This window comes from Heterodontus francisci, unplaced genomic scaffold, assembly GCF_036365525.1.
Source record: "Heterodontus francisci isolate sHetFra1 unplaced genomic scaffold, sHetFra1.hap1 HAP1_SCAFFOLD_430, whole genome shotgun sequence".
NCBI classification, from domain to species: Eukaryota; Metazoa; Chordata; class Chondrichthyes; order Heterodontiformes; family Heterodontidae; genus Heterodontus; species Heterodontus francisci.
Window position 1 is genome coordinate 1,029,865 of NW_027141009.1, and position 27,064 is coordinate 1,056,928.

At 45.7% G+C, this 27,064-nt stretch overlaps 1 protein-coding gene and 1 pseudogene across 1 annotated transcript; one reads left to right on the top strand and one right to left on the bottom strand.

The window, feature by feature from the left end:
* Positions 1-12,223: 12,223 nt before the first annotated feature.
* On the bottom strand, positions 12,224-13,572 carry LOC137361821 (histone H2B 1/2-like; annotated as a pseudogene).
* A 12,770-nt stretch (positions 13,573-26,342) lies between these two features.
* LOC137361824 (histone H2B 1/2-like) lies at positions 26,343-26,720 on the top strand. Its single transcript, XM_068026437.1, has one exon. It carries the CDS (start codon positions 26,343-26,345, stop codon positions 26,718-26,720), a length of 378 nt encoding a protein of 125 aa, XP_067882538.1.
* Positions 26,721-27,064: the final 344 nt, after the last annotated feature.

The following is a 27,064-nucleotide window of genomic DNA, read 5'->3' on the forward strand; positions in this document are numbered from 1 at the left end:
TTGGGATGGAAGACATTGGAACGGATTTTTCTGTCGGCGGCTGACATGGAGGGCAGACTTCGCACATCCACACGGCAAGAAGGCATTTCAAGTATTTATGAGTCCAATTGTCAGCAATTTTATTCACTGGATCCTATTGAACTAAGAGCACACGGGAACCACGGGGCTTCAGAGCCTCGCCTGGTTAAAGGAGGTGACTGGGAGGTGATAGCTGAGTGTTGGCTTCACTGGGAAGCTGTCGGGTGAGGTAGCGTAACTTGGCAGCAAGGGTGGAGGGGGAAAGGGCATCCGGAATCACTGTCAGGAGTGGGGGCCAATGTGCCAACTCTGCAGGGGGAGCTACACCAGGGTGCCATTGAGGCAGTGCCACCTCAATGAGGGTAAATGTGAGTGGGTAAAGAGTGAGGTAAATGTGGCTGGGTGTTGTTTACTGTGAAGGCCTTGCACTCAGGGAGGGGCAACCTGTCATGGGCCTCATTCACCCTGGATTCGAGGCTCCCATTGAGGAGGAGTAGAGAGGGAGGGAGGGAAGGGCAGGCACCAGCAGGGACACCACAGCAGCTTGGGGGCCCACAGGAAGGCCAGCCTCGAACAGGAGGCTGGAGAAGGAGCCAGAGGAACACGTCAGCCAAGGTTCAACTACCTGCAGATGTCCGAGTGACAGTGTCTCCACAGACTGCACCTCTCCACGGAGGTTGTCACTGATCTCTCTGCCATGATGCAGCTGTGCCCCATGGGACTTGGTGGGCACCTGATGCCGGTGTCACTGAAGGTCACTGTGCCACTGGACTTCTGGATGACCAGATCATTGCGGGGATCCACTGGAGATATGTGTGGAATCTCACAGTCTGTGGTGAATCAGTGCATCAAGGAGGTCACCAATGTCCTGTTCAGGAGGGCCGGCGACTATGTGCACATTGATCCAAACAGTCAAGCTGAGAGGGCTATAGGATTTGGGGCCATCGCTGGATTCCCCCAGGTGTAGGGTGTCATTGACTGCACCCATGTGACCATCATGGCTCCTGCAGACCAGCCAGCAGCCTTCAACAGGAAGGGCTTCCATTTGCTCAGTGTGTAACTAGTCTGTGACCATCACAAATGGATCCTCCAGGTGTGTGAACAAATCCCGGGAAGCAGCCGCAACGCCTGCATGCCAAGGCAGTCGTAGGTGCCTGAACTTTTCCGTGGCCCCATGCGCTTTCTGAGATGGATCCTTGGAGACAAGGGCAACCCAGTGAGGACATGAGTACTGACGCCTGTGAGGAACCCACACAACTTTTCAGAGGAGAGGTACAACACCTGCTGCGGGTCAACCCGAGTGACCATCAAGGAGGCAATTGGACTCCTGAAGATGAGATTGAAGCGCCTGGATTGTTCCAGTGGAGTCCTTCAGTATGTCCCGGCGAGGGTCTCGCATATGACGGTGGTTTGCTGTGCACTGCACAATCTGGCATTACAGAGGGGTGAGGTGTTGACAAGTGAGGATATCATGGAGTGTGATGTCTCCTCTGATGATGAGGATGTGGAGGAGGACGCTGCTCAGGCAGTGCCAGATGAAGGACCTCAGGCACAGCAGGAAAGCCACCATGAGATGCACACAAGGGAGACACGAGACACCCTTATACATTCACGTTTCCTTTGAGCCTTACCCCCTTCTGGAACCAAGGCAATAAAGTCTTAGCTTTAAACAGCCCTGTTGTCGCCTCCTTCCTTCTGCACGACAGCGCCCAGGTACACATCGCACAGTGGCAAGGCCAAAGCTTTGTGAACTCAGGGCTTGGTCCCTCACTTCCAGCCCCTTGGGAGGAAGGATTTAAATGAAGTCCCAAAGGGCATCAACAATTAGAAGGAGACATAGTGAGAGAACATCATTTCTTTATTCTGTGTGACACCAAACACAACCCTATCCATCTGGAATGTGCATTCACCTGTGAACCCCTCAGTGAATCTAGGTGCTCTTCTTAAATCTTTTCCGGGTGCTCCTACGTGGTGCTCCCCCTGCTCTGGCAGCTGAGGTGGAGACAGGCTGCTGACCTTGCTGCCCCATGGCTTGGGATGACATTGGTGTCCGTCCTCTGGCAGCCTGAGGCCTGGAGGGCCCCGGCACACTGAGGGCCTCCTGCACAGGTACAGGGACCCCCCTCTGTCATCGAGGATGATGGAGGCACTGGCATCACTGGTGTCACTGGCAATGGGACTTTCGAGCTACTGTCCACACCAGGAGCACCCTGAGAGGAGGTCCCACATGTAGCAGCCAGCTGCTCCTCCCCCTTATAAGACACTCTTGAACCTCCCTGCTGACCTGAGAGGGACGTGGACCTGGTGGAGAATTCAGGTGCCTTGTCCCCCCTCTCACCTTGTCACCGCCGGATGGAGCTCATGGACAAAGTGATGGAGTGCAGGTCTGCGAACATCTCTGGCAGCCACTGATTGATCGGCTGGATCTGGCTCTCCATGAGAGTCACCAATCTCTCAATGGAGGAAGCCAGACACACCCCCATCAGAGACAGTGCAGCATCCAAGGCCTGGATGGACTCCTCCACCATCCTTGTTTGGGTACACATAGCCTCTGGCAACTCTGCCAGATGTTACCTGACCTCTCGCTGCAGCTGCGGTATTTCCCGTGTTGCTGGTGACACCAGAGGCATGTCATCAGCCTGGGGCTCAGTGTGGGCCTGGCCTCCCACAGACCACCAACTGTCAGTGGCCTTGGCTGTCACAGCCTCCGTCAGCTGCCCGGGCCTGTCTGTGATGTGCTCATCAGTTTGCGTGAGCGTTTCTGTTCTGGTGGAGGGTGAAGGGGAATGATGTGATGGTGCACCATCTGAGGCTCCCTCCTCCTCCTCAGACGTGTCCGGCTGTCTCCCAGTCTCTCCAGCTCTTTGCTTTTGTCGTTCATCCGGACCTTCATGAGAAAACAGGGACATTGAAGGGTTACGGTCTGCCCATCGTGACATTCCAACCACTCCTACTGTGCAGCTCCATTGATGCAGTGGTGAACAGATGAGCAGTGTGGCTCCTTTGCAGCAGATGCTCCCTTGTGCCCCAGGCGATGTTCACTCACTCTCTTGGGTAGATGCCCCTGTCTCTCCATCAGCTATGGAGCAGCTGCTTTGCTGCCCTGCCTGTTCCATGGCCTCCTCCTCCATCGGGATGAGGACATGGAGATAAAGCATCCACCGCCAGTCTTGACACGCTCTTTCCAATTGTGGGATGTCTTCTCCTGCAGCCACTATGATGAACAAAGTTAGCCTCCCAGCTGGGACAAGCCCAACATCTCTGATGGTGATAGTCCAACAGTCCATGATGTGGACACACATATGCCTCCTGCATGCGGCCCCTCTCGAGGGACTGTGTGAGGTTATATAATGACTGACGTGTGCCTCTCCTGCTGCCCTTCCCTAATACACATGACTGGGTGTTCACTCCCTTTCCACTAATCATTCCCTCTCACTCTGCCACATGCAATGTCCAAAGGGTCCAAAGTGTTTTGAGTTGTCGCCTGAGCAACCTGGATCAGGTCATTGACCAACTTCCTGCACTGGATCCATGTCCTGGGGGTGAACCCATGGCTGCTGACCTCACCTACTATCTCCAGCCAGCTTTGCTTGGTCAAGTGGACAGGTCTCCACCCCCCATCCCTGGGGAAGAGGATCTTCCACCTTTCTCTTGCCACCTGGAGGAGAACCTGCAGGGAGGCATCGCTAAAACATGGGACCATGGTCAGGGCAGGCTGGCATTCAGCTCCTTACCCATCAGGCAACAGAGGCAGCAGAACGGGTCCTGGGACAGCAGAGGCAGCAGAACGGGTTCTGGGACAGCAGAGGGCTCTCAGGAAGACACTTCTTTAAACCAGGCAGCAGTGAATGCAGGGCTGGCAACCCTTTAAATATGGTGCCAGCACCTGCCGTTGTGTCAGGTGTCGGTGCCATCGGCACCTCGTTCCCTGCCTCTGGTCCTTGTTTACATGGGCCCCACGCCTCCCCTTCATTAATTGGTTGGCTGCTCCGTGATCGGGGTCGGCCAGCCACATTTCACTCGTGTCGTGACGACACCCGCTTCCGGTGCCTCTGCCGAGAGCCACACCGTTAGTTTAAAATTCAGCCCATGGGGTCAAGAGTGGAAAATCTCCCCTCTGATTCTCTCTACTTAAAATGAAGGAGATACCAAATTAAAACTGATGAAACCAGGGATTGTATCCTGGTTCTTCAATCTAGTGTTCTCCCAACTGAGCTATTCCATCCTCACTGTGAACTCATCTTCATTGGAGACAAATATAACTCCAGGCGGAATTTCCCACCCGTCCATTCCTCACTTCAGGGGAATGGGACCCGACCAGATCGCGGAACTCAGATTATGTTCATGTTCTGCTCTTGATATCTTCATATTATTTTGCGTTTGAGCCACTTTTAATCAGGTTCACGGACAAATTCTTCCATCATCCCTTCTCCCACATTCTCTCTCTCTCATTCATTCTTTATTCCTCACAATCCAGAAAGGGTTAGGAATCAGAGCTCACCTCCAAACCCTCTGCACACAGACCTCTGTCTGTCACCCTGTTTGCTCCAAGATCCAAGAGACCAGTCAATAAATTACACTCTTTATAAACACAGAAAGCTGCCTCACAGTGTTGGACACAGAGTTAAATACACTGAAGTCTTTTGAAAAAAGTTCATCTTACGGGTTGTGTTACTGAGCCCACAGAGCAGGACAGGCCCAGGCTCCAGCCCCAGCCCCACCTGGGCTGTGTTAGCTGATGTCACCTGGTGTGATACTGAGCCTCATGGAGCAGGAAAGGGCCTGGTTGTATTCATGGCCTGTGTTCAGTTAACTGAACCCACCCAATGTTGTAGGAGCCACACAGAACAGAATGGGCCCAGGCTACTTCCTCAGCCTGAGGGATGATAGTTCATCTCACACGGTGTTGTACAGAGCCCCACATAGAACAGGAAAATCCCAGGCTCCATCCCCGGCCTGTGGTATTTTTCTTCAACACACCTGGTATGGTACGGAGTCCCCAGAGCCGGAAAGATCCAGCTTCCATCTCCGGCCTGTGCTGAATTAGCTGATCTGACCTGGTTGGCACTGAACCACAATCAGGAGAGGATGGGCCGAGGCTCCCTGGCCTGTGGTGTGTTAGTTATTCTCATTTGGTGAGGTACTGAGCACCATCTAGAGCAGGAAGGGCCTGTGCTCAGTGAGCTGATCTCACCTTGTGCCGTCCTGAGACCCACACACAGAGCAGGACAGGCCTAGGCCTCATGCCCGGCCTGTGTTCAATTTGCGGATCTCAGCCAAAATATTTTGATAAGGTTCCACACAAGAGGCTTCTCTATAAGATTAACGTCCCTGGTATCAGTGGTAATATATTGATCTGGATTGGGAACTGACTGGCACGACGTAGGCAGAAAGTAGTTACAGATGGATCTGGATCTGTTTGGAGACCAGTTACCAGTGGTGTCCCACAGGGATCGGTGTTGGGTCTGTTGCTCTTTATTATTTTTATTAATGATCTGGATGTAGGTGTAGGGGGAACCATCTGTAAATTTACAGATGATTTGAAGATCTGTGCGAGTGTTCAGACTGTAGACGATGCTCGACTGTTTCAGGCTGATCTTAATGTGTTGGGAGATTGGGTTCATGACTGGTAAATGATGTTTCGCTTGGGTAAGTGCAGTGTCATTCATGTGGACAGGGCGAATGCTCAACATTCATACACCCTTCAGGGAAAAACATTAAAGCAGGTGGAGAAAGAAATTAATTTTGAGCAGAGATCTGGATGTTCCAGCGCACAGATCTCGAAAGGTACAGCAGCAATGCTGTGAAGTGATAGCTGGAGCAAATAGGGGGTTGGGCTGCATTCAGAGGATAATTGCATCTAAGATGGGGCATATTCTTTCATGGGATGTGAGCGACACTGGCAAGGCCAGAATTTGTTACCTATCCCTAATTGTCCTTGACAAGGTGGCGGTGAGCTGCCTTCTTGAATTGCTGCACTCCATGTGGTGTAGGTACACCCACAGTGCTGTTAGGAAGGCAGATCCAGGATTTTGACCCAACATCAGTGAATGAACAGCGATATTGTTGCAGATCAGATGGTGTGTGAATTGAAGGGGAATTTGCAGATGGTGGTGGTTCCATGCATCTGCAGCCCTTGTCCTTCAAGGTGGTGGAGGTCTTCGGTTTGGAAGGTGTTTTCGAAGGAGCCTTGGTGAGTTGCAGCAGTGCATCTGGTAGATGGTACACACTACTGCCACTGTGCGTCACTGGTGAAGGGAGTGAATGTTTAAGGTGGTGAATGGGGTGACAATCAAGGCAGCTGCTTTGCCCTGAACAGTGTCGAGTTTCTGGAGTATTGTGGGAGCTGCACTCATCCTGGCTTGTGCCTTGTAGATGGTGGACAAGTTTTGGAGAGTCAAAAATCACAAAATTATTACAGTGCAGAAGGAGGCTATTCGTCCCATTGCGTCTGCATAGAATCATTGAACATCGAAAATTCGCAGCACAGGAAGGCCAAAAATCGGGCAACCCAGCGGAATCCCATTGTCCAGCATTTGGACCGTAGCCCTGCAGGTTCAGGTACTTGAGGTGAACATCCAGACTCCTCTTAAATGAGTTGAGGGTTTCTGCCTCAACTACCCTTATAGGCAGTGAGTTTCAGACCCCTCGCACCCTCTGGGTGAAAAAACGTTTCCTCATCTCCCCTCTAATCGTTCAACGAATCACTTTAAATTAATGCCCCTTAGTCATTGACCTACCTGCTGAGGTAAATAGACCCTTCCCATCCACTCTATCCAGACCCCTCACAATTTTATACATTTCAATCAAATCTCCCCTCAGCCTCCTCTATTCAACCCCAGCCGATCCAATCTTTCCTCATCGCTGCATTTTTCCAGAGCTGGCAACATCCTCGTAAATCTCCTCTGTAACCTCTCGAGTGCAATTACATCCTTTCTGTAATGAGGTGACCAGAACTGCACACAGAACTGAAGTTGTGTCCTAACTAATGATTGATACAGTTCCAGCATAACCTCCCTGCTCTGATATTCTATACCTCGGCTAATAAAGGAAAGGATTCCATAAGCCTTCTCAACCAACTTATCAACCTGTCCTGCTACTTTCAGGGATCTGTGGACATTCACTTCAAGGTCCCTCACTTCCTCTACACCTCTCATTATTCTCCCATTAATTGTGTATTCCCTTGCCCTGTTTGACCTCACCAAAGGCATCACCTCACACTTCTCCAAGTTGAATTCCGTTTGCCACTTTTCTGCACACCTGACCAGTCCATTTTTCCAGCTCTCCAAATGAGCATTTCACCTCGTGCCGAGAGCTGAATTATTCATTGCAGAATTCTCACTATCTGTTTTACCCTTGGTGCCACAGTATTTATATGAATGGTCCAGTTAAGCAAGTGTCTATGGTTACCCCCAGGATGTTGATGGTGGGGGGATTCAGCGATGGTAATGCTGTTGAACGTCAAAGGGAGATGGTTACATTCTCTCTTGTTGGAGATGGTCATTGCCTGGTACTTATGTGATGTGAATGTTACTTGCCACTTAGCAGGCCAAGCCTGAATGTTGTCCAGGTCTTGCTGCTTTTAGACACGGACTCCTTCAGTATCTGAGATGTCCCGAATTTGTCCTTTTATGAAACCTTGGTCAGGACTCACTTGGAATATTGTATCCAGTCTTGGTCTGCTCACATGATGGGTGATATTGAGGCTTTTGACAGGGTACAGAGGAGAGACATTAAACTAATTCCCAGTGTAAGACATCTTCGTTATCAAGTTAGACTAAAAGAGTTGGGACCCTACACCTTAGAGAAACCTAGACTGAGGGGTGATACAATTGAGGTTCATAAGTTTTGAAGGGTCCAATTTAGCATGGGAGAGGAGTCATAATTGTATATTGTAAAAGGCCAGATGTCACCCGGATCACATTAAATTTCATTTTCAGCAACGGGTTAATGAACCAGGAGGGCTGAGTGGTTAAGGTGTTGGACTTAAAATCCAATGAATTTATGTCTGTGTGTGTTCAAACCCCACTCCTGGTATCTGTGCTGGCCAAATGTTACTTGTTGTTTCCCTGACTTTTGCCTTGCACCATCATCTCTTCTGTCATTTAATCACTGCTGCCTTCCAACCGATCATAGCTTCCTATTATTTGCCCCAGCACCGTTCCTTGTCTCTGCACTTGCTTATAAGCTGGTAAACCTTGAACTTAATCTCCTCTGTCCCCTCACAATGACCTTCTCATCTTTCCTGAACTGTGGTTCCTCACAGGATCCGCTGCCTCTCCGACTCCCCTCCAGGGGTCACTGAAGGCCCTGAGCTTGGGTCGTGCTTTATCCGCTTGCTGGTAGTTGAGTCCTTGCATGTCCAGACTCCTCCAGGAAGGGCTTGCCATAATCTTCCAATCTTCCCTGGATAAGGGGATTGGAGAGTGGCAAATGACACCCTTATTCAAGAAAGGGTGTAAGGACAGTCCAAGCAACTCCATGCCAGTTAATTTAACATCAATGCTGGGTCAGGTTTCAGAAATGATAATCGGGGAAAATATCAATGGACATTTGGAGAGGTTTTAGTTAATTAAGGATATCCAGCATGGATTTGTAAAAGGCAGATCATGCTTCACTAATCTAATTGAATTTTTTGATGAAGGAGCAGAGACGTTTGATGAAGGAAATGCAGTGGATGTTGTTTCCATGGATTTTACGAAAGCATTTGATAAGGTATCACATAAAAGGCTGGTTAACAAAATTGAGGCTCATGGAATAGGAAGGTCAGTGTCCAATTGGTTAAAAAATTGGATTAAGGGCAGAAACAAGCAAGTTGTAGTAAATGGTTTATTTTCAGACTAGGGGATGGTCGACAGTGGTGTTCCCCGAGGGTCAGTGCTCGGATCACTGCTTTTCTTGCTATGTATAAAATATGTGGATCTTGGAATACGGAACAGAATCTCAAAATTTGCTGACAATACCAAACTTGGAGGTGAGGCAAACAGTGAGGATATGAACCGCCTGCAATTGGACATAGATAGGCTAGCAGAATGAGCAGAGAGGTGACGGATGGAATTTAATACTGTTAAGTGTGAGGTGATGCATTTTGACAGAAGGAATAGGGAGAGGCAATGTATACTTAATGGCACAGTTCTAAAGAGTGTTCAGGGACAGAGGGACCTGGGGGTGCATGTGCATCGATCTTTGCAGGTAGCAGGGCATATTGAGAGAGTAGTAGTAAAATATATGACATCTTGGGCTTTATACAAACATACATGCATACGAACAAATGAATTAGGAGCAGGGGTAGGCCACTCGGCCCATCAAGCCTGCTCCACCATTCAATAATTTCATAGCTGAACTGATGACCCACATTTCCAGCTACCCCTGACCACCCCCTTGCTTATCAAGAATCTATCTACATCTGCCTTAAAAATATTCAAAGACTCTGCTTCCACTGCGTTTTGAGGAAGAGAACTGCAAAGACTCACAACCCTCAAAGAGAAAAAAATTCTCCTCATCTCTGTCTTAAATGGGCGACCCCATATTTTTAAACAGTGACCCCTAATTTTAGGTTCTCCCACAAGGGGAAACATCCTTTCTACATCCACCCTGTCAAGACCCTCAGGATCATATGTGTTTCAATCAAGTTGCCTCTTACTCTTCTAAACTCTGGTGGATACAAGCCAAGCCTGTCCAATTTTTCCTCATAAGACAGCCCACCATTCCAGGTATTTGTCCAGTAAACCTTCTCTGAACTGCCTCCAATGCATTCACATCCTTCCTTAAATAAGGAGACCAGTTCTGTAGACAGTACTCCAGATGTGGTCTTACCAATGCCCTGTATAGCTGAAGCATAACCTCCCTACTTTTGTATTCAGTTCCCCTCGCGATAAACACGAGCATTCTATTAGCTTTCCTAATTACGTGCTGTACCTGCATACTAACCTTGTGCGATTCATACACGAGGACACCCAGATCCCTCTGCATCTCAGGGCGCTGCAATCTCTCACCATTTAGATAATATGCTTCGTTTTTATTCTTCCTACCAAAGTGGACAATTTCACACTTTCCCACATTTTACTCCACTTGCCAGGTTGTTGCCCACTCACTTAACCGATCTACATCTCTTTGTAGCCCCCTTATAAGAACATAAGAAATAGGAGCAGGAGTAGGCCATTCAGTCCCCAAAGCCTGCCCCACCATTTAATAAGATCAGGGATGATTTGCCCCAGACCTCAACTTCTCTTTCGTGCCAGCTCCTCATAGCCCTCAACTCCCCAATATTTCAAAAATCTATCTACCTTCTCTTTAAATGCTTTCAGTGATTTAGCCACCACAACTCTCTGGGTAGAGAATTCCAGACATTCACTACCCACTGAGAGAAGAAATTCCTTTGCATCTCAGTTTTAAATGACTGTCCCCTTCTTCTGTAACTATGTCACCTACTTTGAGATTCCCCCACTAGTGGAAACATCTACCCTGTCAAGCCCCCTCAGAATCTTATACATTTCAATAAGATCACCCTTATTCTTCTAAACTTTAATGTATAAAGGCCTAACTTGTTAGCCATTCTTGTTCAAGAAGGGGAGTAGAGACAGCCCTGGTGATTATTTGCGATAGTCAGCACGGTTTTGTGACGGGTAGGTCGTGCCTCACAAACTTTATTGAGTTTTTCGAGAAGGTGACCAAACAGGTGGATGAGGGTAAAGCAGTGGATGTGGTGTATATGGATTTCAGTAAGGCGTTTGATAAGGTTCCCCACGGTAGGCTATTGCAGAAAATACGGAAGTATGGGGTTGAAGGTTATTTAGAGCTTTGGATCAGAAATTGGCGAGCTGAAAGAAGACAGAGGTTGGTGATTGATGGCAAATGTTCATCCTGGAGTTTAGTTACTAGTGGTGTACCGCAAGGATCTGTTTTGGGGCCACTGCTGTTTGTCATTTTAATAAATGACCTGGAAGAGGGTGTAGAAGGGTGGGTTAGTAAATTTGCAGATGACACTAAGGTCGGTGGAGTTGTGGATAGTGCCGAAGGATGTTGTAGGGTACAGAGGGACAGAGATAGGCTGCAGAGCTGGGCTGAGAGATGGCAAATGGAGTTTAATGCGGAAAAGTGTGAGGTGATTCACTTTGGAAGGAGTAACAGGAATGCAGAGTACTAGGCTAATGGGAAGATTCTTGGTAGTGTAGATGAGCAGAGAGATCTTGGTGTCCAGGTGCATAAATCCCTGAAGGTTGCTAACCAGGTTAATAGGGCTGTTAAGAAGGCATATGGTGTGTTAGCTTTTATTAGTAGGGGGGTCGAGTTTCGGAGCCACGAGGTCATGCTGCAGCTGTACAAAACTCTGGTGAGACCGCACCTGGAGTATTGCGTGCAGTTCTGGTCACCGCATTATAGGAAGGATGTGGAAGCTATGGAAAGGGTGCAGAGGAGATTTACTAGGATGTTGCCTGGTATGGAGGGAAGGTCTTACGAGGAAAGGCTGAGGGACTTGAGGTTGCTTTCGTTGGAGAGAAGGAGGAGGAGAGGTGACTTAATAGAGACATATAAGATAATCAGAGGGTTAGATAGGGTGGATAGTGAGCGTCTTTTTCCTCGGATGGTGATGGAAAACACGAGGGGACATAGCTTCAAGTTGAGGGGTGATAGATATAGGACAGATGTGAGAGGTAGCTTCTTTACTCAGAGAGTAGTAAGGGCATGGAACGCCCTGCCTGCAGCAGTAGTAGTTTCGCCAACTTTAAGGGCATTTAAGTGGTCATTGGATAGACATATGGATGAAAATGGAATCGTGTAGGTCAGATGGTTTCACAGGTCTACGCAACATCGAGGGCCGAAGGGCCTGCACTGCGCTGTAATGTTCTAATTCTAATTCTAATTCTAATTAAAATAAATGTCATCCTTAGTCAAAGATTTGAAGTCCCATCTCCAGATTTTGTTTTATTCAACTTGTAAAATGTGATTTAAATTTTGACTCATTCCACAATCGCTTTCAAACTGTCCCGGGTGGGGGCTGCATTGGCCTGAAGTGAAATACTCAGTTTAGTTTTGAATCAGAGCCCAGTGTCCTTCTCTGAAAAGAGGGAGCCGGATCAAGTCCTCAAACGGCCCTAAACTTGCTCTGTAATAATCCCATCCCAGGCTGTTACACTGCGGAGAATTGCTGTTAATAAAATTATTAATCAGTGAAGGGATTAAGGTCTAATCCTTGCCGCTGAAATCAACTGTTAATGCGGTCATTCAGGGGCTGTGAAAAAACAGAAACAGAGCAGCTTTAGGCAAAAAAAGTGAAGGCGGATGATCAGATTATGGGTTCGTGTTCGGTTAATAACAGGAGATACAAACACAGCAGTGGGACCGTTATTATATTATACATTGTCTTAAAGTGATTTCATAAAGATGTCGGATGCAGCTTTTTCAGAGATTGTGGGTGGCTCTTAAAAGAGCCGTTGTGTTTGGGATGTTTTTCAGTCCATTGTATAGTTTTACTTGGAGCTGGTGTCCCTTCCGACACGGCGTGCTTGGCCAGCTCCCCGGGCAGCAGCAGGCGCACGGCGGTCTGGATCTCCCGGGAGCTGATGGTGCTGCGCTTGTTGCAATGGGCCAGGCGGGAAGCCTCACCCGCGATGCGCTCGAAAATATCGTTCACAAACGAGTTAATGATGCTCATGGCCTTGGAGGAGATGCCGGTGTCGGGATGAACCTGCTTCGTCACTTTGTAGGAGTGTCCTTGGAGTAACCCTCCTTCCTCCGCTTCTTGCCGCCCTTTGTTGACGGTTTATTTAAGGTTTTCTTGGCGCCCTTCTTAGGAGCTGCTTTCTTTTTTTTTTATTTCCAAAATATACTTTATTCATAAAAATCTGTAAAAAATACATTGCCAAACAGCACCAAAAAATACAAACATTGCAAGGGAGATCAGTTTCCTTCAATACAATCATGAGTTGCTTCACAACCCTTCCATTTCACATTTGTCATGCCAATTACATTTTTACATTTACAGCAAATGAAAATTTTCCCGATACAGTTCGAGGGGTTTCCCAGGGGTCCAGCCCCTCAGTTCAGCTTGGTGGGGGGACCTTACCATTTTCAGTTTCAATTTCAGATACAGAAATAAACCAAACCCCTTCCGAGTGCGGATTAAATAGACAATCCCACAGCTCTATGCTAATGAGGGATGGGAGAAAGTAATGATTGTGATGGGTGATTGGCAGTGATGTCAGAATAGTTTTCTATCTGCAACCAATCACAAACTCTCTCACTGCATTCAGGAATTCCATTTCCCAAAGACTCTCTCCAGCCCCAGTTTCTATTGAAAAATACACCGGGAAATGACGCCTGACTGCGAGGGTCTCTTATTTTCAGCAGCTTCTCACATTCCGGCCTCGAAATTGAGCGCTTTGTTGGGCGGAAATATTTATTCAGGCAATTCCAACAGCTCAGAGCCGACACTGGGTTAGAAACCAGAAATGGGAGTAAGGGTCACAAACAAGGAGTTTATGCTGAACCTTTATAAATCTCACTGGTTATTGGCCTCAGCTGGAGCATTGTGTCTAATTCTAGGTTCCACATTTTAGCATGGATATCAAAGCCTGAGAGAGAGTGCAGAGGAGATTGACTAGAATGGCACTAGAGATGCGTGAAAGAATAGCAAAGCTAGGGTCGTTCTTCTTGGTGCAGAGATGTTAATGTAATATTTAATAGTTGTGTTCTACATTCTAATGGGTTGAAGAGGAACTGTTCCCACTGGCAGAAGGGTCTGTGACCAATGGACACAGAATTGTTAAAAGAATCAGGGGGAGATGAGGTGATATTTTAACACGCATTCTGATGATCAGAAATGTACTGCTTGAAAAGGGAGGTAAAAACAGATTCAATAATAACTTTCCTGAGGGAATTGGATCATTATTTGATGGGGAAATTACAGGGCAATGTGAAAATGACAGGGAGGTGGGACTGATTGGACAGTTCTTTCAAAGAGCAGCACAATTGTGCAAATGAACTCTTTCCGTGTTGTAAAATTGTGATTTTTGCTGTTCAGAAACATCCTGACACATCCTGAAACATCATGTCGCCTTTCAGTTCACCAGTTTTAAACACCTGGAACTGAGCTGAGTATTTTATTGGCTGTGATTATGGCATCAGAGACCAAAAGACAGCGGCCCAGTCCCAAAATCCACAGAAAGACTCAATGTATTGCTCCATGTGAGCGATGCTGTTGGAGCAGTGAGCATAGCTGCCTTCCAAACAGCTGGAATAAAAACAGAAAATGATGGAAATACTCAGCAGGTCAGGCAGCATCTGTGGAGAGAGAACAGAGTTACTGTTTCAGGTCAATGACCTTCCAAGCAGCTGTGCCCGGGTTTGATTCCCAGCCATTACAGTTTGGCGTTCCTTAAATTCCTCAGATGAGAAACTGAAAGATAGGAACTGAGTTGGGTGCTGTCTCAAAGGAATTTTGTTTCCCAAACCAAGAAGTGTATAATTTGAATAAACATATTTCCAACACTGATTTCCTTCAAATTAAAGTTAAATTGAACTCTGATTTTACTCCTTTTTATTGATAATTATTATTTGACCTGAATCATACAGTGGACTCAGAATAGAATTACTCAGATTCATTTTCCCACAGCTATTCCCGTTCCTTATAAAAAACAATTCCTGGATTCTGGAAGCTGTGGATTGGAGGGTAACAAACATATCCACACTATACGAGAAAGGAAGGAGAGAGAAAGCATGGAACTAAAGGCCAGTTAGCCTGACATCAGCAATGGGGAATATGCTACAATCTATTATTACAGACGTGGTAAAGGGTGATGTGGAATATCAGAATATGGTTGGGCAGAGTCAACATGGATTTATTAAAAGGAAATTGTCAATAACAAACTAATTAGAATATGTTGATGTTGTAACTGTCAGGGTAGATAAGGGGAACCAGTGGATGTAGTCTGTTTGGATTTTCAAAAAGCATTCAGTAAGTTATCAAAACAAGAGGTTATTACACCAATGTAGGTCCCATGCGATTTGGGGATAATATATTAGTATAGATTGAGTAGTAGTTAACAGACAAAAAACAGAGAGCAGGAATAACCGAGTCATTTTCGGCAGGAAAGCTGTAAGTAGTTGGATACTGCAAGGATTGGTGCTCGGGACTCAGTTATTTCCATTCTGTATCAATGACTTAGATGAGGTGACGGAATGTAATGTTATCCATGTTTGCTGATGATATAAGGGAAAAAAGGGATTTAGACAGACTAAGTATGTGGGCAAGAATGTGAGAGATGGAATGTAATGGGGAGAAGTGTAAAGTTACACACTTTGGCAGGAAAACAGCAATACAGAACATTTTTGAAATTAGTGAGAGACTGGGAAATGTTTATATTCAGAGGGACCCGAGTGTCCTTGTCCAGGAATCACTGTAAGTTAACGTGCAGGTACTCAACAAATAATATGTTTGTCTTTATTGCAAAGAGATTAGAGTATGAGTATTTATTGCAATTATACAGGCCTTGGTGAGATCACGCTTGGACAGCTGTGCAGTTTTGGTCCCCTTATCTAAGGAAGGATATACTTGCCTTAGAGGGAGTACAGAGACGTGCCACTAGGCTGCTTCCGGGGATGAGGGGATTGTCCTCTGAGAAGAGATTGAATAGACTAGGCCTCAATTCCCCAGAATTCAGAAGAGTGAGAGGTAATCTCACTGGCAGATAAAATGCTTGACATGGTAAATGCTGGGAGGATGTTTCCTCGAGCTGGGCAATCTAGAATGAAGGGTTACAGTCTCAGTATAAAGGGCTTGGTCACATTTAACTGAGAAGAGGAGATTTTTTTTTCAGTCAAAGGGTTATGAATCTTTTGAATTCTCTACCCCCAGAGAGCTCGGGATGCTCAATCATTGTGTCTATTCAAGAGAGATCGATAGGTTTTTGGATACTAAGGGAATCAAGGCGGCTGTGCCAGTGTCGGAAAATGGAGTTGAGATAGGAGATCAGTTGTTATCTTATTTCGATGGGCAGAGTGGCCACTCCTGCTCTTATTTCTTAGATTAGAGATACAGGACTGAAACAGGCCCTTCGGCCCACCGAGTCTGTGCCGAACATCAACCACCCATTTATACTAATCCTACACTAATCCCATATTCCGACCAAACATCCCCACCTGTCCCTATATTTCTCTACCACCTACCTATACTAGTGACAATTTATAATGGCCAATTTACCGATCAACCTGCAAGTCTTTTGGCTTGTGGGAGGAAACCGGAGCACCCGGAGGAAACCCACGCAGACACAGGGAGAACTTGCAAACTCCACACAGGCAGTACCCGGAATCGAACCCGGGTCCCTGGAGCTGTGAGGCTGCGGTGCTAACCACTGCGCCACTGTGCCGCCCCATGTAAACTTTTATTCCCTCCCAGGGATTGTTTTATTCTTCAAAAAGAGAAATACTGCAGCCGCTAGAAATCTGAATAACAGAAGATTCTGGAAACACTCAGCAGTTCCAGCAGTATCTGTGGGGAGAGGAAGGGAGGAGCAATGTTTCAGGTCTATAGACGGGTCACAGAACTGGACCACTAACCCGAGCTTCTCTTCTCCACAGTTGTTTCTGGACTGGCTGAGTGTTTTCAGTATTTTAGCTTTTTTTCTTTCTATATGTTATCTCTTTCCCTTTTGACTGTTTGCTGTGAAACTTTCAGCATTGTGCTCAGTTCTTTGTGTAGTTATGTTTTCTTTATTTGAAGTAATGCAAATAGTATCCTGAAAAATCAGACAGAAATACTGCTCAATGTAGTGTAATATATAACAGGGCACATTTACAAATATCAGATCAATGTAGTAAACATTTTTATTAAGAATTGATTACTTTTATTTTCAGCATAAAAATGTGAAGCAATATGAGTTTATTACAAAGTTTATTACCTCACATTACCTGTTTATTAACCCTGACAGACTGTGCCAATTTCTGCTTCTATTTTGCAGTTCTCACTTTCAGCTAGCAAATGTCAGCAATCTGTGATGCAGTGCAGTTTACAGATCAGACAGTCAGTCACAACATGCAATAATTGTTCAGATTATGGAGGACAGGTGGGATTTAGAAATACTGGGAATGGAGATGAGTTGTTATTGCACTGAGTTTGCCCAAAGATTAGAGACACCATTGTGGCAAATCAGTCTGTTGTCCTGTACATGAGAATGAGAATCATTCTTTATTTGTGACTATCTGTCAGTCTCTATTACTGAGTGGGAGCGTGGGATTCATGCAGCATTGGTCAGTCTCTGGTACAAAGTGTGATATTCACTCTGAATGTATAAGGCTCTGGAACTGTTTGTGTGTGTGGAATTCATTCTGTATCTGTCAATCTCTGGTAATATATGTGAATGTGGCATATATGTTATAGCTCTGTGTCACTGTATGTGTGTGTGGGTTTCATTTGATATCTGTCAGCCTCTGTTTCTGTACATGACTGTCAGATTCATACTGTGCCAAAATGTCCCTGTTGCTGTATGTGACTGTGTGATTCATTCTGTATCTGTCATTCCCTGGTACTATGTGTCAGTATAGACTCATTCTGTATCCCAGTCACATGCACTATATTTGAGAGTGCGATTAATTCTGTACCTTTAAGTCACTGGTATTATATGTAAGTGTTGGATTTCTGTTGGATCTCTCAGTTATTAGTTTCTGTTGTGAATTTGGGATGAACATAACATCTGTCAGTCTCTGGTACTGCCTGTGAGTGTGTGTTTTGTTCAATATCTGTCAGTCTCAGGTACTGTCCGCGTGTTTACTTTTTGTTCAATGTTTTCAGTTTCTGGGACTGCCTGTGAGTGTCGGTTATGTTCAATGTCTGTCAGTCTCTGGCACTACCTGTGAGTGTAGGTTATGTTCAGTATCTGTCAGTCTCTGGCACTGCCTGTGAGTGTAGGTTATGTTCAGTATCTGTCAGTCTCTGGTACTGCCTGTGAGTGTGGGTTTTGCTCAATATCTGTCAGTCTCTGGTACTTCCTGTGAGTGTGGGTTTTGTTCAGTATCTGTCAGTCTCTGGTACTTCCTGTGAGTGTGGGTTTTGTTCAGTATCTGTCAGTCTCTGGTACTGCCTGTGAGTATAGGTTATGTTCAGTATCTGTCAGTCTCTGGTACTGCCTGTGAGTGTGGGTTTTGTTCAGTATCTGTCAGTCTCTGATACTTCCTGTGAGTGTGGGTTTTGTTCAGTATCTGTCAGTCTCTGGTACTGCCTGTGAGTGCGGGTTTTGTTCAGTATCTGTCAGTCTCTGGTACTGCCTGTGTGTGGGATGCATTCAGTAGCCATTAATCTCTGGGTTAGTTTGTCATTCTGGATTCACTCTACACAGAATTACATAGTATTTACAGCACAGAGACAGGCTTTTCTGCCCAAGTGCTGGCAGTTCCAATGAGGTTACTCCAACCCTACTTCATCTAATCCTATCAGCAAATCTCTCAAATTGTTTCTGCCTCATTTAATCATTTAGCTTGACGTTAAATGTAACAATGTTTAGCAGCTCAAGTGCTGTCAAAGCAGGGTAAAGAAGTTTCCCCGAGTTATTTATTTAATTTATTACTGACTATTTCATATCGACAGCTTTGGACTCCACCACAAGTGGGAAACATCTTTACCTCTACCCTAACGAAGCCCTTCATATTATGCAATGCTTCTATTAGGTGACCACTCAGAGAAAAGAGCCCAGGCTTGTTCAATAGTATGAACTCCTGTGGAACATATAGTTCGGTTTGCATTTATGGAATAAATACTGTATCTCAGTCTGAAACTGTATGTGATTTTAGATTGGCATATAGTGTGTAGCTCAGGCTGCAATAAATAACTGAGACAATATCTGTCACTCGAACACTATAGTTTTGTGGAGTGCTATGTTATCTGTCATTCAGTCTGTTTTGATAGAATATATAATGTTACCTTTAAGTCTGAGGCAATGGGGGTCAGGTGCAGGGTCCGGGGGGGCCCAATGGGGGCGGTTTCAGCTTTGAGGGTGGCCCTCCATGGGGAACAGGGTGCCTAGTCAGGAAGAACCCCCCGCAGCCCGCAAGAAAGACGCATGGTTTTATCAGGCAGGGTTCTTGGTGCCTTTGCCACACTGCCTCCCCGCCCCCAACCCAACCAAGGATAAAATACCTGCAGCAGAGAGAGGAGGCCCATAAGTGGCTGTTAATTGGCCAATTAAGGGCCTTGATTGGCCTGGGGCAGACAGGCTGTTTCTCCCCACCGCCGTTCCGTGCAATTTTGCAGTGGGTGTGGGAGGGGGTCAGAAAATTTCTATCAGATTGGAAGTTGGAAAATGTTACACTGCTTTTCAGGAAAGGAGGGAGAGAGAAAACTGTGAACTACAGGTCAGTTAGCCTAATATCAGTCCTTGGGAAAATGCAGGAAGTCTGAACAATGCACTGAGAAAAGCATTCAAACAAGTCAACATGATTTTCCTGAAGGGAAATCTTGTTTGACAAATTTATGAGAGTTTTTTGAGGATGTAACTAGCAGGGTAAAGGGAAACTAGTCGTATTCCTGGATTTACAAAAGGCATTCAATAAGGTGCTACATAAAAGGTTAATAGAGAAGATAAGGGACTCATGGAATTGTGGTTAATATATTAGCATGGATAGAGAATTGGTTAATGGACAGGAAGCAAAGAGTGGGTATAAACAGATTGGCAGGCAGTGAATTGGCAGGAGTGTCGCAAGGATAAGTGCTGGAGTCTCAGCTATTTACAATCTAAATTAATGACTTAGATGAAGAGACAAAGAGTCATGCATCTAAGTTTATTGATGATACAAAGGTAGGTAGAAAGGGAAGCTGTGGAAGGACATAGAGAGGCTGCAAAGAGATATAGACAAGTTCAGTGAGTGGGCAAGAAGATGGTAGATGGAGTATAATGTAGGGAAGTGTGAAGTTCTTCACTTTGGTCATAAGAATAGAAAAGTAGAATATTTGATAAAAGGTGTGAAACTTGTAACTGTTGGTGTTCAAAGAGACTTGGGTGTACTTGTACAAGGAATACAGAAAGTTAGCATGCAGGTACAAGAAGCAATTAGGAAGGCAAATGGCGTGTTGGCCTTTATTGCGAGGGGATTAGAATACAGCAATAAAGAAGTGAGTTACAATTGTACAGGATTTCGGTGAGACCACATCTGGAATACAGTGTGACGTTTTGGTCTGCACACTTAAGAAAGGATATATGTGCATTGGAGGCGGTGCAGCAAATGTTCACTAAATTAGTCCCTGGGATGAGGGGATTGTCCTATGATGAAAGGCTGAGTAAATTGGGCCTATACTCTGGAGTTTAGAAGAATGAGAGGTGATCTCATTGAAACATACAAAATTCTGAAGGGACAGGATAGGGGAGACACTGAGAGATTGTTTCTGCTGGTCAGAGAATCTAAAACATGGGGACACAGTGCCACGATAAGAGGCTGATGATGAGCAGAAATTACTTCACTCAAAGGGTTGTGAATCTTTGGAATTTTCTACTCCAGAGGATTGTGGATGCTCCATCATTCAGTAAAGCTGCGATGGACAGATTTTTGATCTCTCAGAGAATCAGGGGATAAGGCGAGCAGGCGGGAAAGTGGAATTGAAGCCTCAGATCATCCATGATGGTACTGAATGGCGGAGCAGGCTCCACGGGCCATATGATCTACTCCTGCTTCTATTTTGTGTGGTTTTATGTTCCGACTACTTCTGCTGTCGGTGATTGTGGAATTGATGTCTCTGCTCTCTGTGACTGATACTGTACTTACTGTGTGTGAGGAGCTGGCTGCACTTCCCCTTGTGTCGAGGAATCACTACATTTATTCAGCTTCCTCAAGTATTGCCTGTAGAAAGAAAAAGTATTTATTATAATTCAGGAAGAGATGTGGTGGAAGTTACAATAGAGACCAAAACAATTTTTCAATGAATAATCATTGTGAACAATCACAAAGGAAACCCAGCAACACAAACAGAGTCAGTGTCTGATTCCACTGCAGTCCTGCAGCCCCCAGCTACTGCATACCAGGGGCTTTGGCCATTTTACAACAATTAAATAACATCCAGAAACAATCCACTGGGCCATGAATGGGACTGACCGACGGAACAGGGACTTTTACACAGGTCAGATTTCCTGTTCCCGCTCCCATGGTCTAACCGTTCAAGCGAAACCAAACAGCCGCTGTTTAAAATGTGTCCTTCACACTTCTCACCTGGTGCTTATAATAGATTCTCTTTGTGTAGCTCCCCACATCCTGACTGTCCGTTTCTGTTTCCACACTTCACTGTCCAATAACAACAAACTGTGGGAACAGGCTATATCCCTCTCATTCCGCTGGCGCGGACACGATGGGCCGAATGGACTCATTCTGTGCCGGAAGTTTTCCACGTTTCTGGCTGAAGTGCTGCAGAAATCTGGGCCTGCGCTCCCCTCCCCCAGCACTGCCTGTGAGCGGATGAAGATGGTTTAAAACTGCCGAGAATGGAGAGATCCCGGTCCCGGTGCAAGGCAGCAAACAGCAGCCTCCTTCCAGCAGCACATCGCTTTGGGAGCATGTCCGCAGATATCCTCAGAGATCAGCATCGAGCCCGGGGCAAGTTCAGGGGCAGACGGGGGCTGTTTGTAAGAGGCGGAGTGGATCTGGAACTGGGCTCGGAACATGGAGTGAGTGGAGAGGCCATTCTAGGGTTGTGTGTGGACAAGGGGATGGAGACAGAATGGGAAGAAACTTATTGTAGTGGAGTGAAACAGTGACAATATTTGTGTTGCGGTGGTTCTTTTGCGGGTATCCATAATGATTATTATTTGAGAGATTAAATTCATTAAAACTCTATATCTTTGATCTCACTTGTATTTTAGTTACAAACATACTTTTGTTCAAACAGGCAAATGATTGAATGAACCAGAATAAATGGGCTATTTCCTCCACCCAAGTTACAAGGAAGAGTGCCACCAGCTTCTTCTCACACACAATACGTACATTATCACTCACTGAGTGCAGAGACACAGACAGGTCATCAGTTCCACAGTCACAGACAGCAGAAATAGTTCCAGAGACACATTTTCAATCCCTCAATCAAATAGAGCAGGAGAGACAGACGTTGTTTCCATGTCACCCCAACTCATTACCACTGACAGGTAGATACATACATCCCAGTCCAACTTCTCACTCACTATCAAATTATCAGTGTGTCAATCCCACAATAGTGCAACCTCAGCTACAAATGAAACACACAGAGAACTGACACGTGGTTCCTGTTTCAAAGTTACAGAATTAACCTCAATCATGTACTCTGAGATTTAAGTTAAATACCAGCCCAATATTTACACAGGTTATGAGTTTATTATCAGTATTAATTCCCATCATGTTTCCAGACATATACATTAGACTCAAGTCCATAATCAGATTAAGAGATTCTGAAATATCGTATAACCTGAGATACAAACTCAGATTCCAGTTTAAAACTCATCCGGATTGTGAAACTAAAAGATACATTATAAATTTGATCAGTATATTCTGAGCTATAAGTTACATACCAGTCCTGAAATCTCGTACAGTGGCAGATGGAAGATACTGTACAATTCCAGACTGAGCTCATTTTACATGCAAATCCAAGATACTCACTCAGACTGAATGGCACTGATCAAATTTATTAGTACAGCCTGAATTACACTTGCACACCAATCCTGTATCAGATTATAGGATACATTATCTTTCACTGTTGTGTTCACAGTGACAAATATTTACTACTAAGCAAAACCTCAAATATATTGTCTGCTTAAAACCTACCACATCAGTGGCCTGTTTCTGTACTGACATTTTATTGAGAATAAATCCAGACTTGCCATCAGTCTCAGGGACGGAAGATTATATAATGAATCCCACACTCACACAGAGTACCAGATACTGACAGATAGAGAGTTTTGCTGAAACACATGCTCAGTGCCAGATGCTGAAAGATATAGGTTGATTACTGCACTCAAAAACAGTACTTCAGCCTGAGTCATCTAAAGCAACCTAACACACAAAAAATAGCAGTGAGAGAGTAAGAAAGAGTCCAAAACTCACATAGAGTACCAGGCACTGATAGATATAAAATGAAAACTACACGCACATGGATATAGGATTGGCTAACTCACAGGAAACAGAGAGTGGGGACAAATGGGGCATTTTCAGATTGGAAAACTGTAACTAATGGAATGTCACAGGGATCAGTGCTGGTGCCTCAACTATTTATGGTCTATATTAATAATTGCAAGAAGGGACTGAGTGTACTGTTGCCAAATTTATGGATGGTACAAAGATAGGTAGGAAAGAAAGTTGTGAGGAGGACATAAAGTGTCTGCAAAGAGATATAGATAGGTTAAGTCAGTGGGCAAAAGTTTGGCAGATGGAGTGTAATATAGGAAAATGTGAGATTGTCCACTTTGGCAGGAAGAATAGAAAAACAGAATATTACTTACATAGAGACAGACTGCAGAATGCTGCTGTACCGAGGGATCTGGGTGTCCAGGGACATGAATTACAGAAAAGTTAGCATGAAGGTATAGCACGTAATTAGGATGCAAATGGAATGTTGGAATTTTTAGCAAGGGGAATGGAGTATAAAAGTAGGGAGGTTTTGCTGTAACTGTGCAGGGCATTAGTGGCATCCCAACTAAAGTTCTCCATACAGTTTTGGTCTCCTTACTTAAGGAGGGATATACTTGTATTGGAATCAGTTCCAAGAATGTTCACGAGGCTGATTCCTGGGATGAAGGGTTGACTTGTGAGAAAAAGCTGAGCAGATTGGGCCTCTACTCACTGGAGTTTAGAAGATTGAGAGGTGATCTTATTGAAACCTATAAGATTCTCAGTGGGCTGGACAGGTAGATGCTGGGAAGATGCTTCTCCTTGTGGGGGAATGTAGAATTATGGGCCACAGTTTCAAGATAAGTGGTCTCCCATTCAAGAAAGAGATGAGGAGGAATTTCTTCTGTCAGAGGGTTGTTCATCTTTGGAATTCTGTTCTCCAGAGGACTGTGTAGGCTGGGTCATTGAATATATTCAAGGCTGTGATAGACAGATTTTTTGATGTACAAGGGAGTCACTGGTCAATGGGCACAGGCAGGAAAGTGGAATTAAGGCCTCAATCAGAACAGGCATGATCTTATTGAATGGCAGAGAAGGATTTATGGGACACATGGCCTTCTGGAAGCGATCCTGAGTGTCATTGTCGATATCTGCCCATGGTGACAGGAGGTTCCCAAGGTATGAGCAGTGATCCACATTGTCCAGTGATTCGCCTTGGATCTTAATAGTCGGGGGCAGTGTCGGGGAGCAGGCTGGCAGAGGACCTTAGCTTTCCGGATGTTTTGCTTCAAGCCAATTCTTTCATGCGCCTCCATGAATGCATCGATGAGGGTTTGAAGCTTGGCCTCTGAGTGTGCGCATATGCAAGCATTGTCAGCATACTGCAGCTCGATGACAGATGTTGGAGTGGCCTTGCTTCAGGACTGCAGGCAATGTAGTTTCAATAGTTTCCCACTCGTCCGGGAGAGTAGATCTGCTTACACGAACTAAAGAACAGCTGATGGGCTGAAAGAGTGCAGGAAATACAGCAACTTGCTGACAGCCACGACATGTGTGTATTCTTCAGCACCGTCAAGACCATTTATGGCCCAAATTACCAAGGACCTACCCTACTGAGAGTAAAGAATGGAGTGACACTGATCAAGGTCGGAGAGGCAGTCAGCACTCGTTGGAAGTAGCACTTTGAAGATCTCCTTGATGCAAGTGCCACATTCCACAGCTTGTTACCCACCATGACGTCAGCACAATCCCAGCCCAACAGAAATTGAAAAGGCAATCTGACAGGTAAAAAAAAATGAAGGCCACCGGCATCGATGGAATTTCCTCTGAAAATTTAAAATACGACAGAGAAGAACACTGAACACAAATACATGGTCTCATTTCCCTCAGCTGGAAGGACGAGAGCACGCCAGGTTTCTCTGAGATGCTGTCATTGTGATCATCACCAAAAATGGTGGCAAGACCGACTGTGGTAATGACAGAGGGGTATCCCAGCTGTTCACTACAGGGAAGGCCATCACAAGAGTCCCTCTCAACTGTCTCCTCCCCGTGCCTGAAGATATCCTACTGGAATCACAATGTGGATTCTGTCCATCAAGAGACACAGTGGACATGATCTTCACAGCAAGACAACGCCAAGAAAATGTAGGGAGCAGCAGCAACCTTTCTACCTGGTCTTCTCTGACCTGACAAAGGCCTTCGACTCTACCAACCAGGAGGGATTATGGAACGTCTTCTCAAATTTGGCTGCCGGAAAAATTCGTCACCAACCTCCAACGACTGCATGATGACATGCAAGCTGTAATCCTTCCCAACGGACCTTCAACTGACCCAATCCCAATGCAAACTGGGGTCCACTAAGTCTGTGTCATCGCACAAACGCTCTTTTCCATCTTCCTCGCACCAACACTCCGCCTCAACTCCTCACACTCAAACACAGCAACAGAGATTGACAGATACAGAATGGATGTCACACTCAAACACAGTACTAGAGTCTGACAGATACAGTGGCGCAGTGGTTAGCACTGCAGCCTCACAGCTCCAGGGCCCCTGGTTCGATTCTGGGTACTGCCTGTGCGGAGTTTGCAAGTTCTCCCTGTGACCAGTGGGTTTTCGCCGGGTGCTCTGGTTTCCTCCCACCGCCAAAGACTTGCAGGTTGATAGGTAAATTGGTCATTGTAAATTGCCCCTAGTGTAGATTGGGATTACTGCAGGGTTAGTATAAATGGGTGATTGCTGGTCGGCACAGACTCGGTGGGCCGAAGGGCCTGTTTCAGTGCTATATCTCGAAATAAATAAATACAGAATAAATCCATGCAGCACCAGAGACTGAGAACTGCTGAATGACAGAACACACTCAAACACAGGAGCAGAGAATAAAAGAAATGGAATTAATTGCACACTCACATGCAATAGCAACGACACAGAATCATCAATCAGCGTCCTCTCAACGACATGCAGAACATTTCCAGAGAGCGTGACACAGGGAGCGGCACTTTCAATGTAAACTGCAGCTGGAGAGAGTCTTTGTGAAACATACTTCCTGATTGCAGTACGAATGTTTGTGATTGGCTGCAAAGTTTGAATGTGATTGGATGGCGAAGGACACCAATTATAGTATTACAATAGCAAACCATTGTGACATCAATCCCAATCACCCAATCACAATCTTTACTTTTCCCCATCCCTCATTAGCATAGAGCTGCGGGATTGTCTATTTAATCCGCACTCGGAAGGGGTTTGGTTTATTTCTGTGTCTGAAATTGGATCTGAAGATGGTTGAGGAGAAGAAGAAAGCAGCTGCTGAGAAGGGCGCCAAGAAAACTGTGAGTAAACCGTCAGCAAAGGGCGGCAAGAAGCGGACAAAGTCGAGGAAGGAGAGTTACTCCATCTACATCTACAAAGTGATGAAGCAGGTTCACCCCGACACCGGCATCTCCTCCAAGGCCATGAGCATCATGAACTCGTTTGTGAACGATATTTTCGAGCGCATCGCGGGTGAGGCTTCCCGCCTGGCCCATTACAACAAGCGCAGCACCATCAGCCCCCGGCAGATCCAGACCGCCGTGCGCCTGCTGCTGCCCGGGGAGCTGGCCAAGCACGCCGTGTCGGAAGGGACAAAGGCGGTGACCAAGTACACCAGCTCCAAGTAAGACTGCACAATGGACTGAAAGTTAAGATTGTGATTGGGTGATTGGGAGTGATGTCAAAACGGTTTGAAATTGTAATTCTCTAATTGGTGTCTTCCGCCATCCAATCAGAATAAATATTTGCAACCAATCACAAACACCCTTCCTGCAATCAGGAAGGATATTTCACAAAGATTCTCCAGTCCCCGTTTATAGTATAACAGTCGTTCCCTGTGTAAAGCTCCCTGGAAATGTCCTGGCTGTTGTTGGGAGGACACTTATTGACTGATTCTGTGTCGTTCTGTCTCTGCTATTGCATGTGAGTGTGCAATTAATTCCGTTTATTTTACTCTCTGCTACTGTGTTTT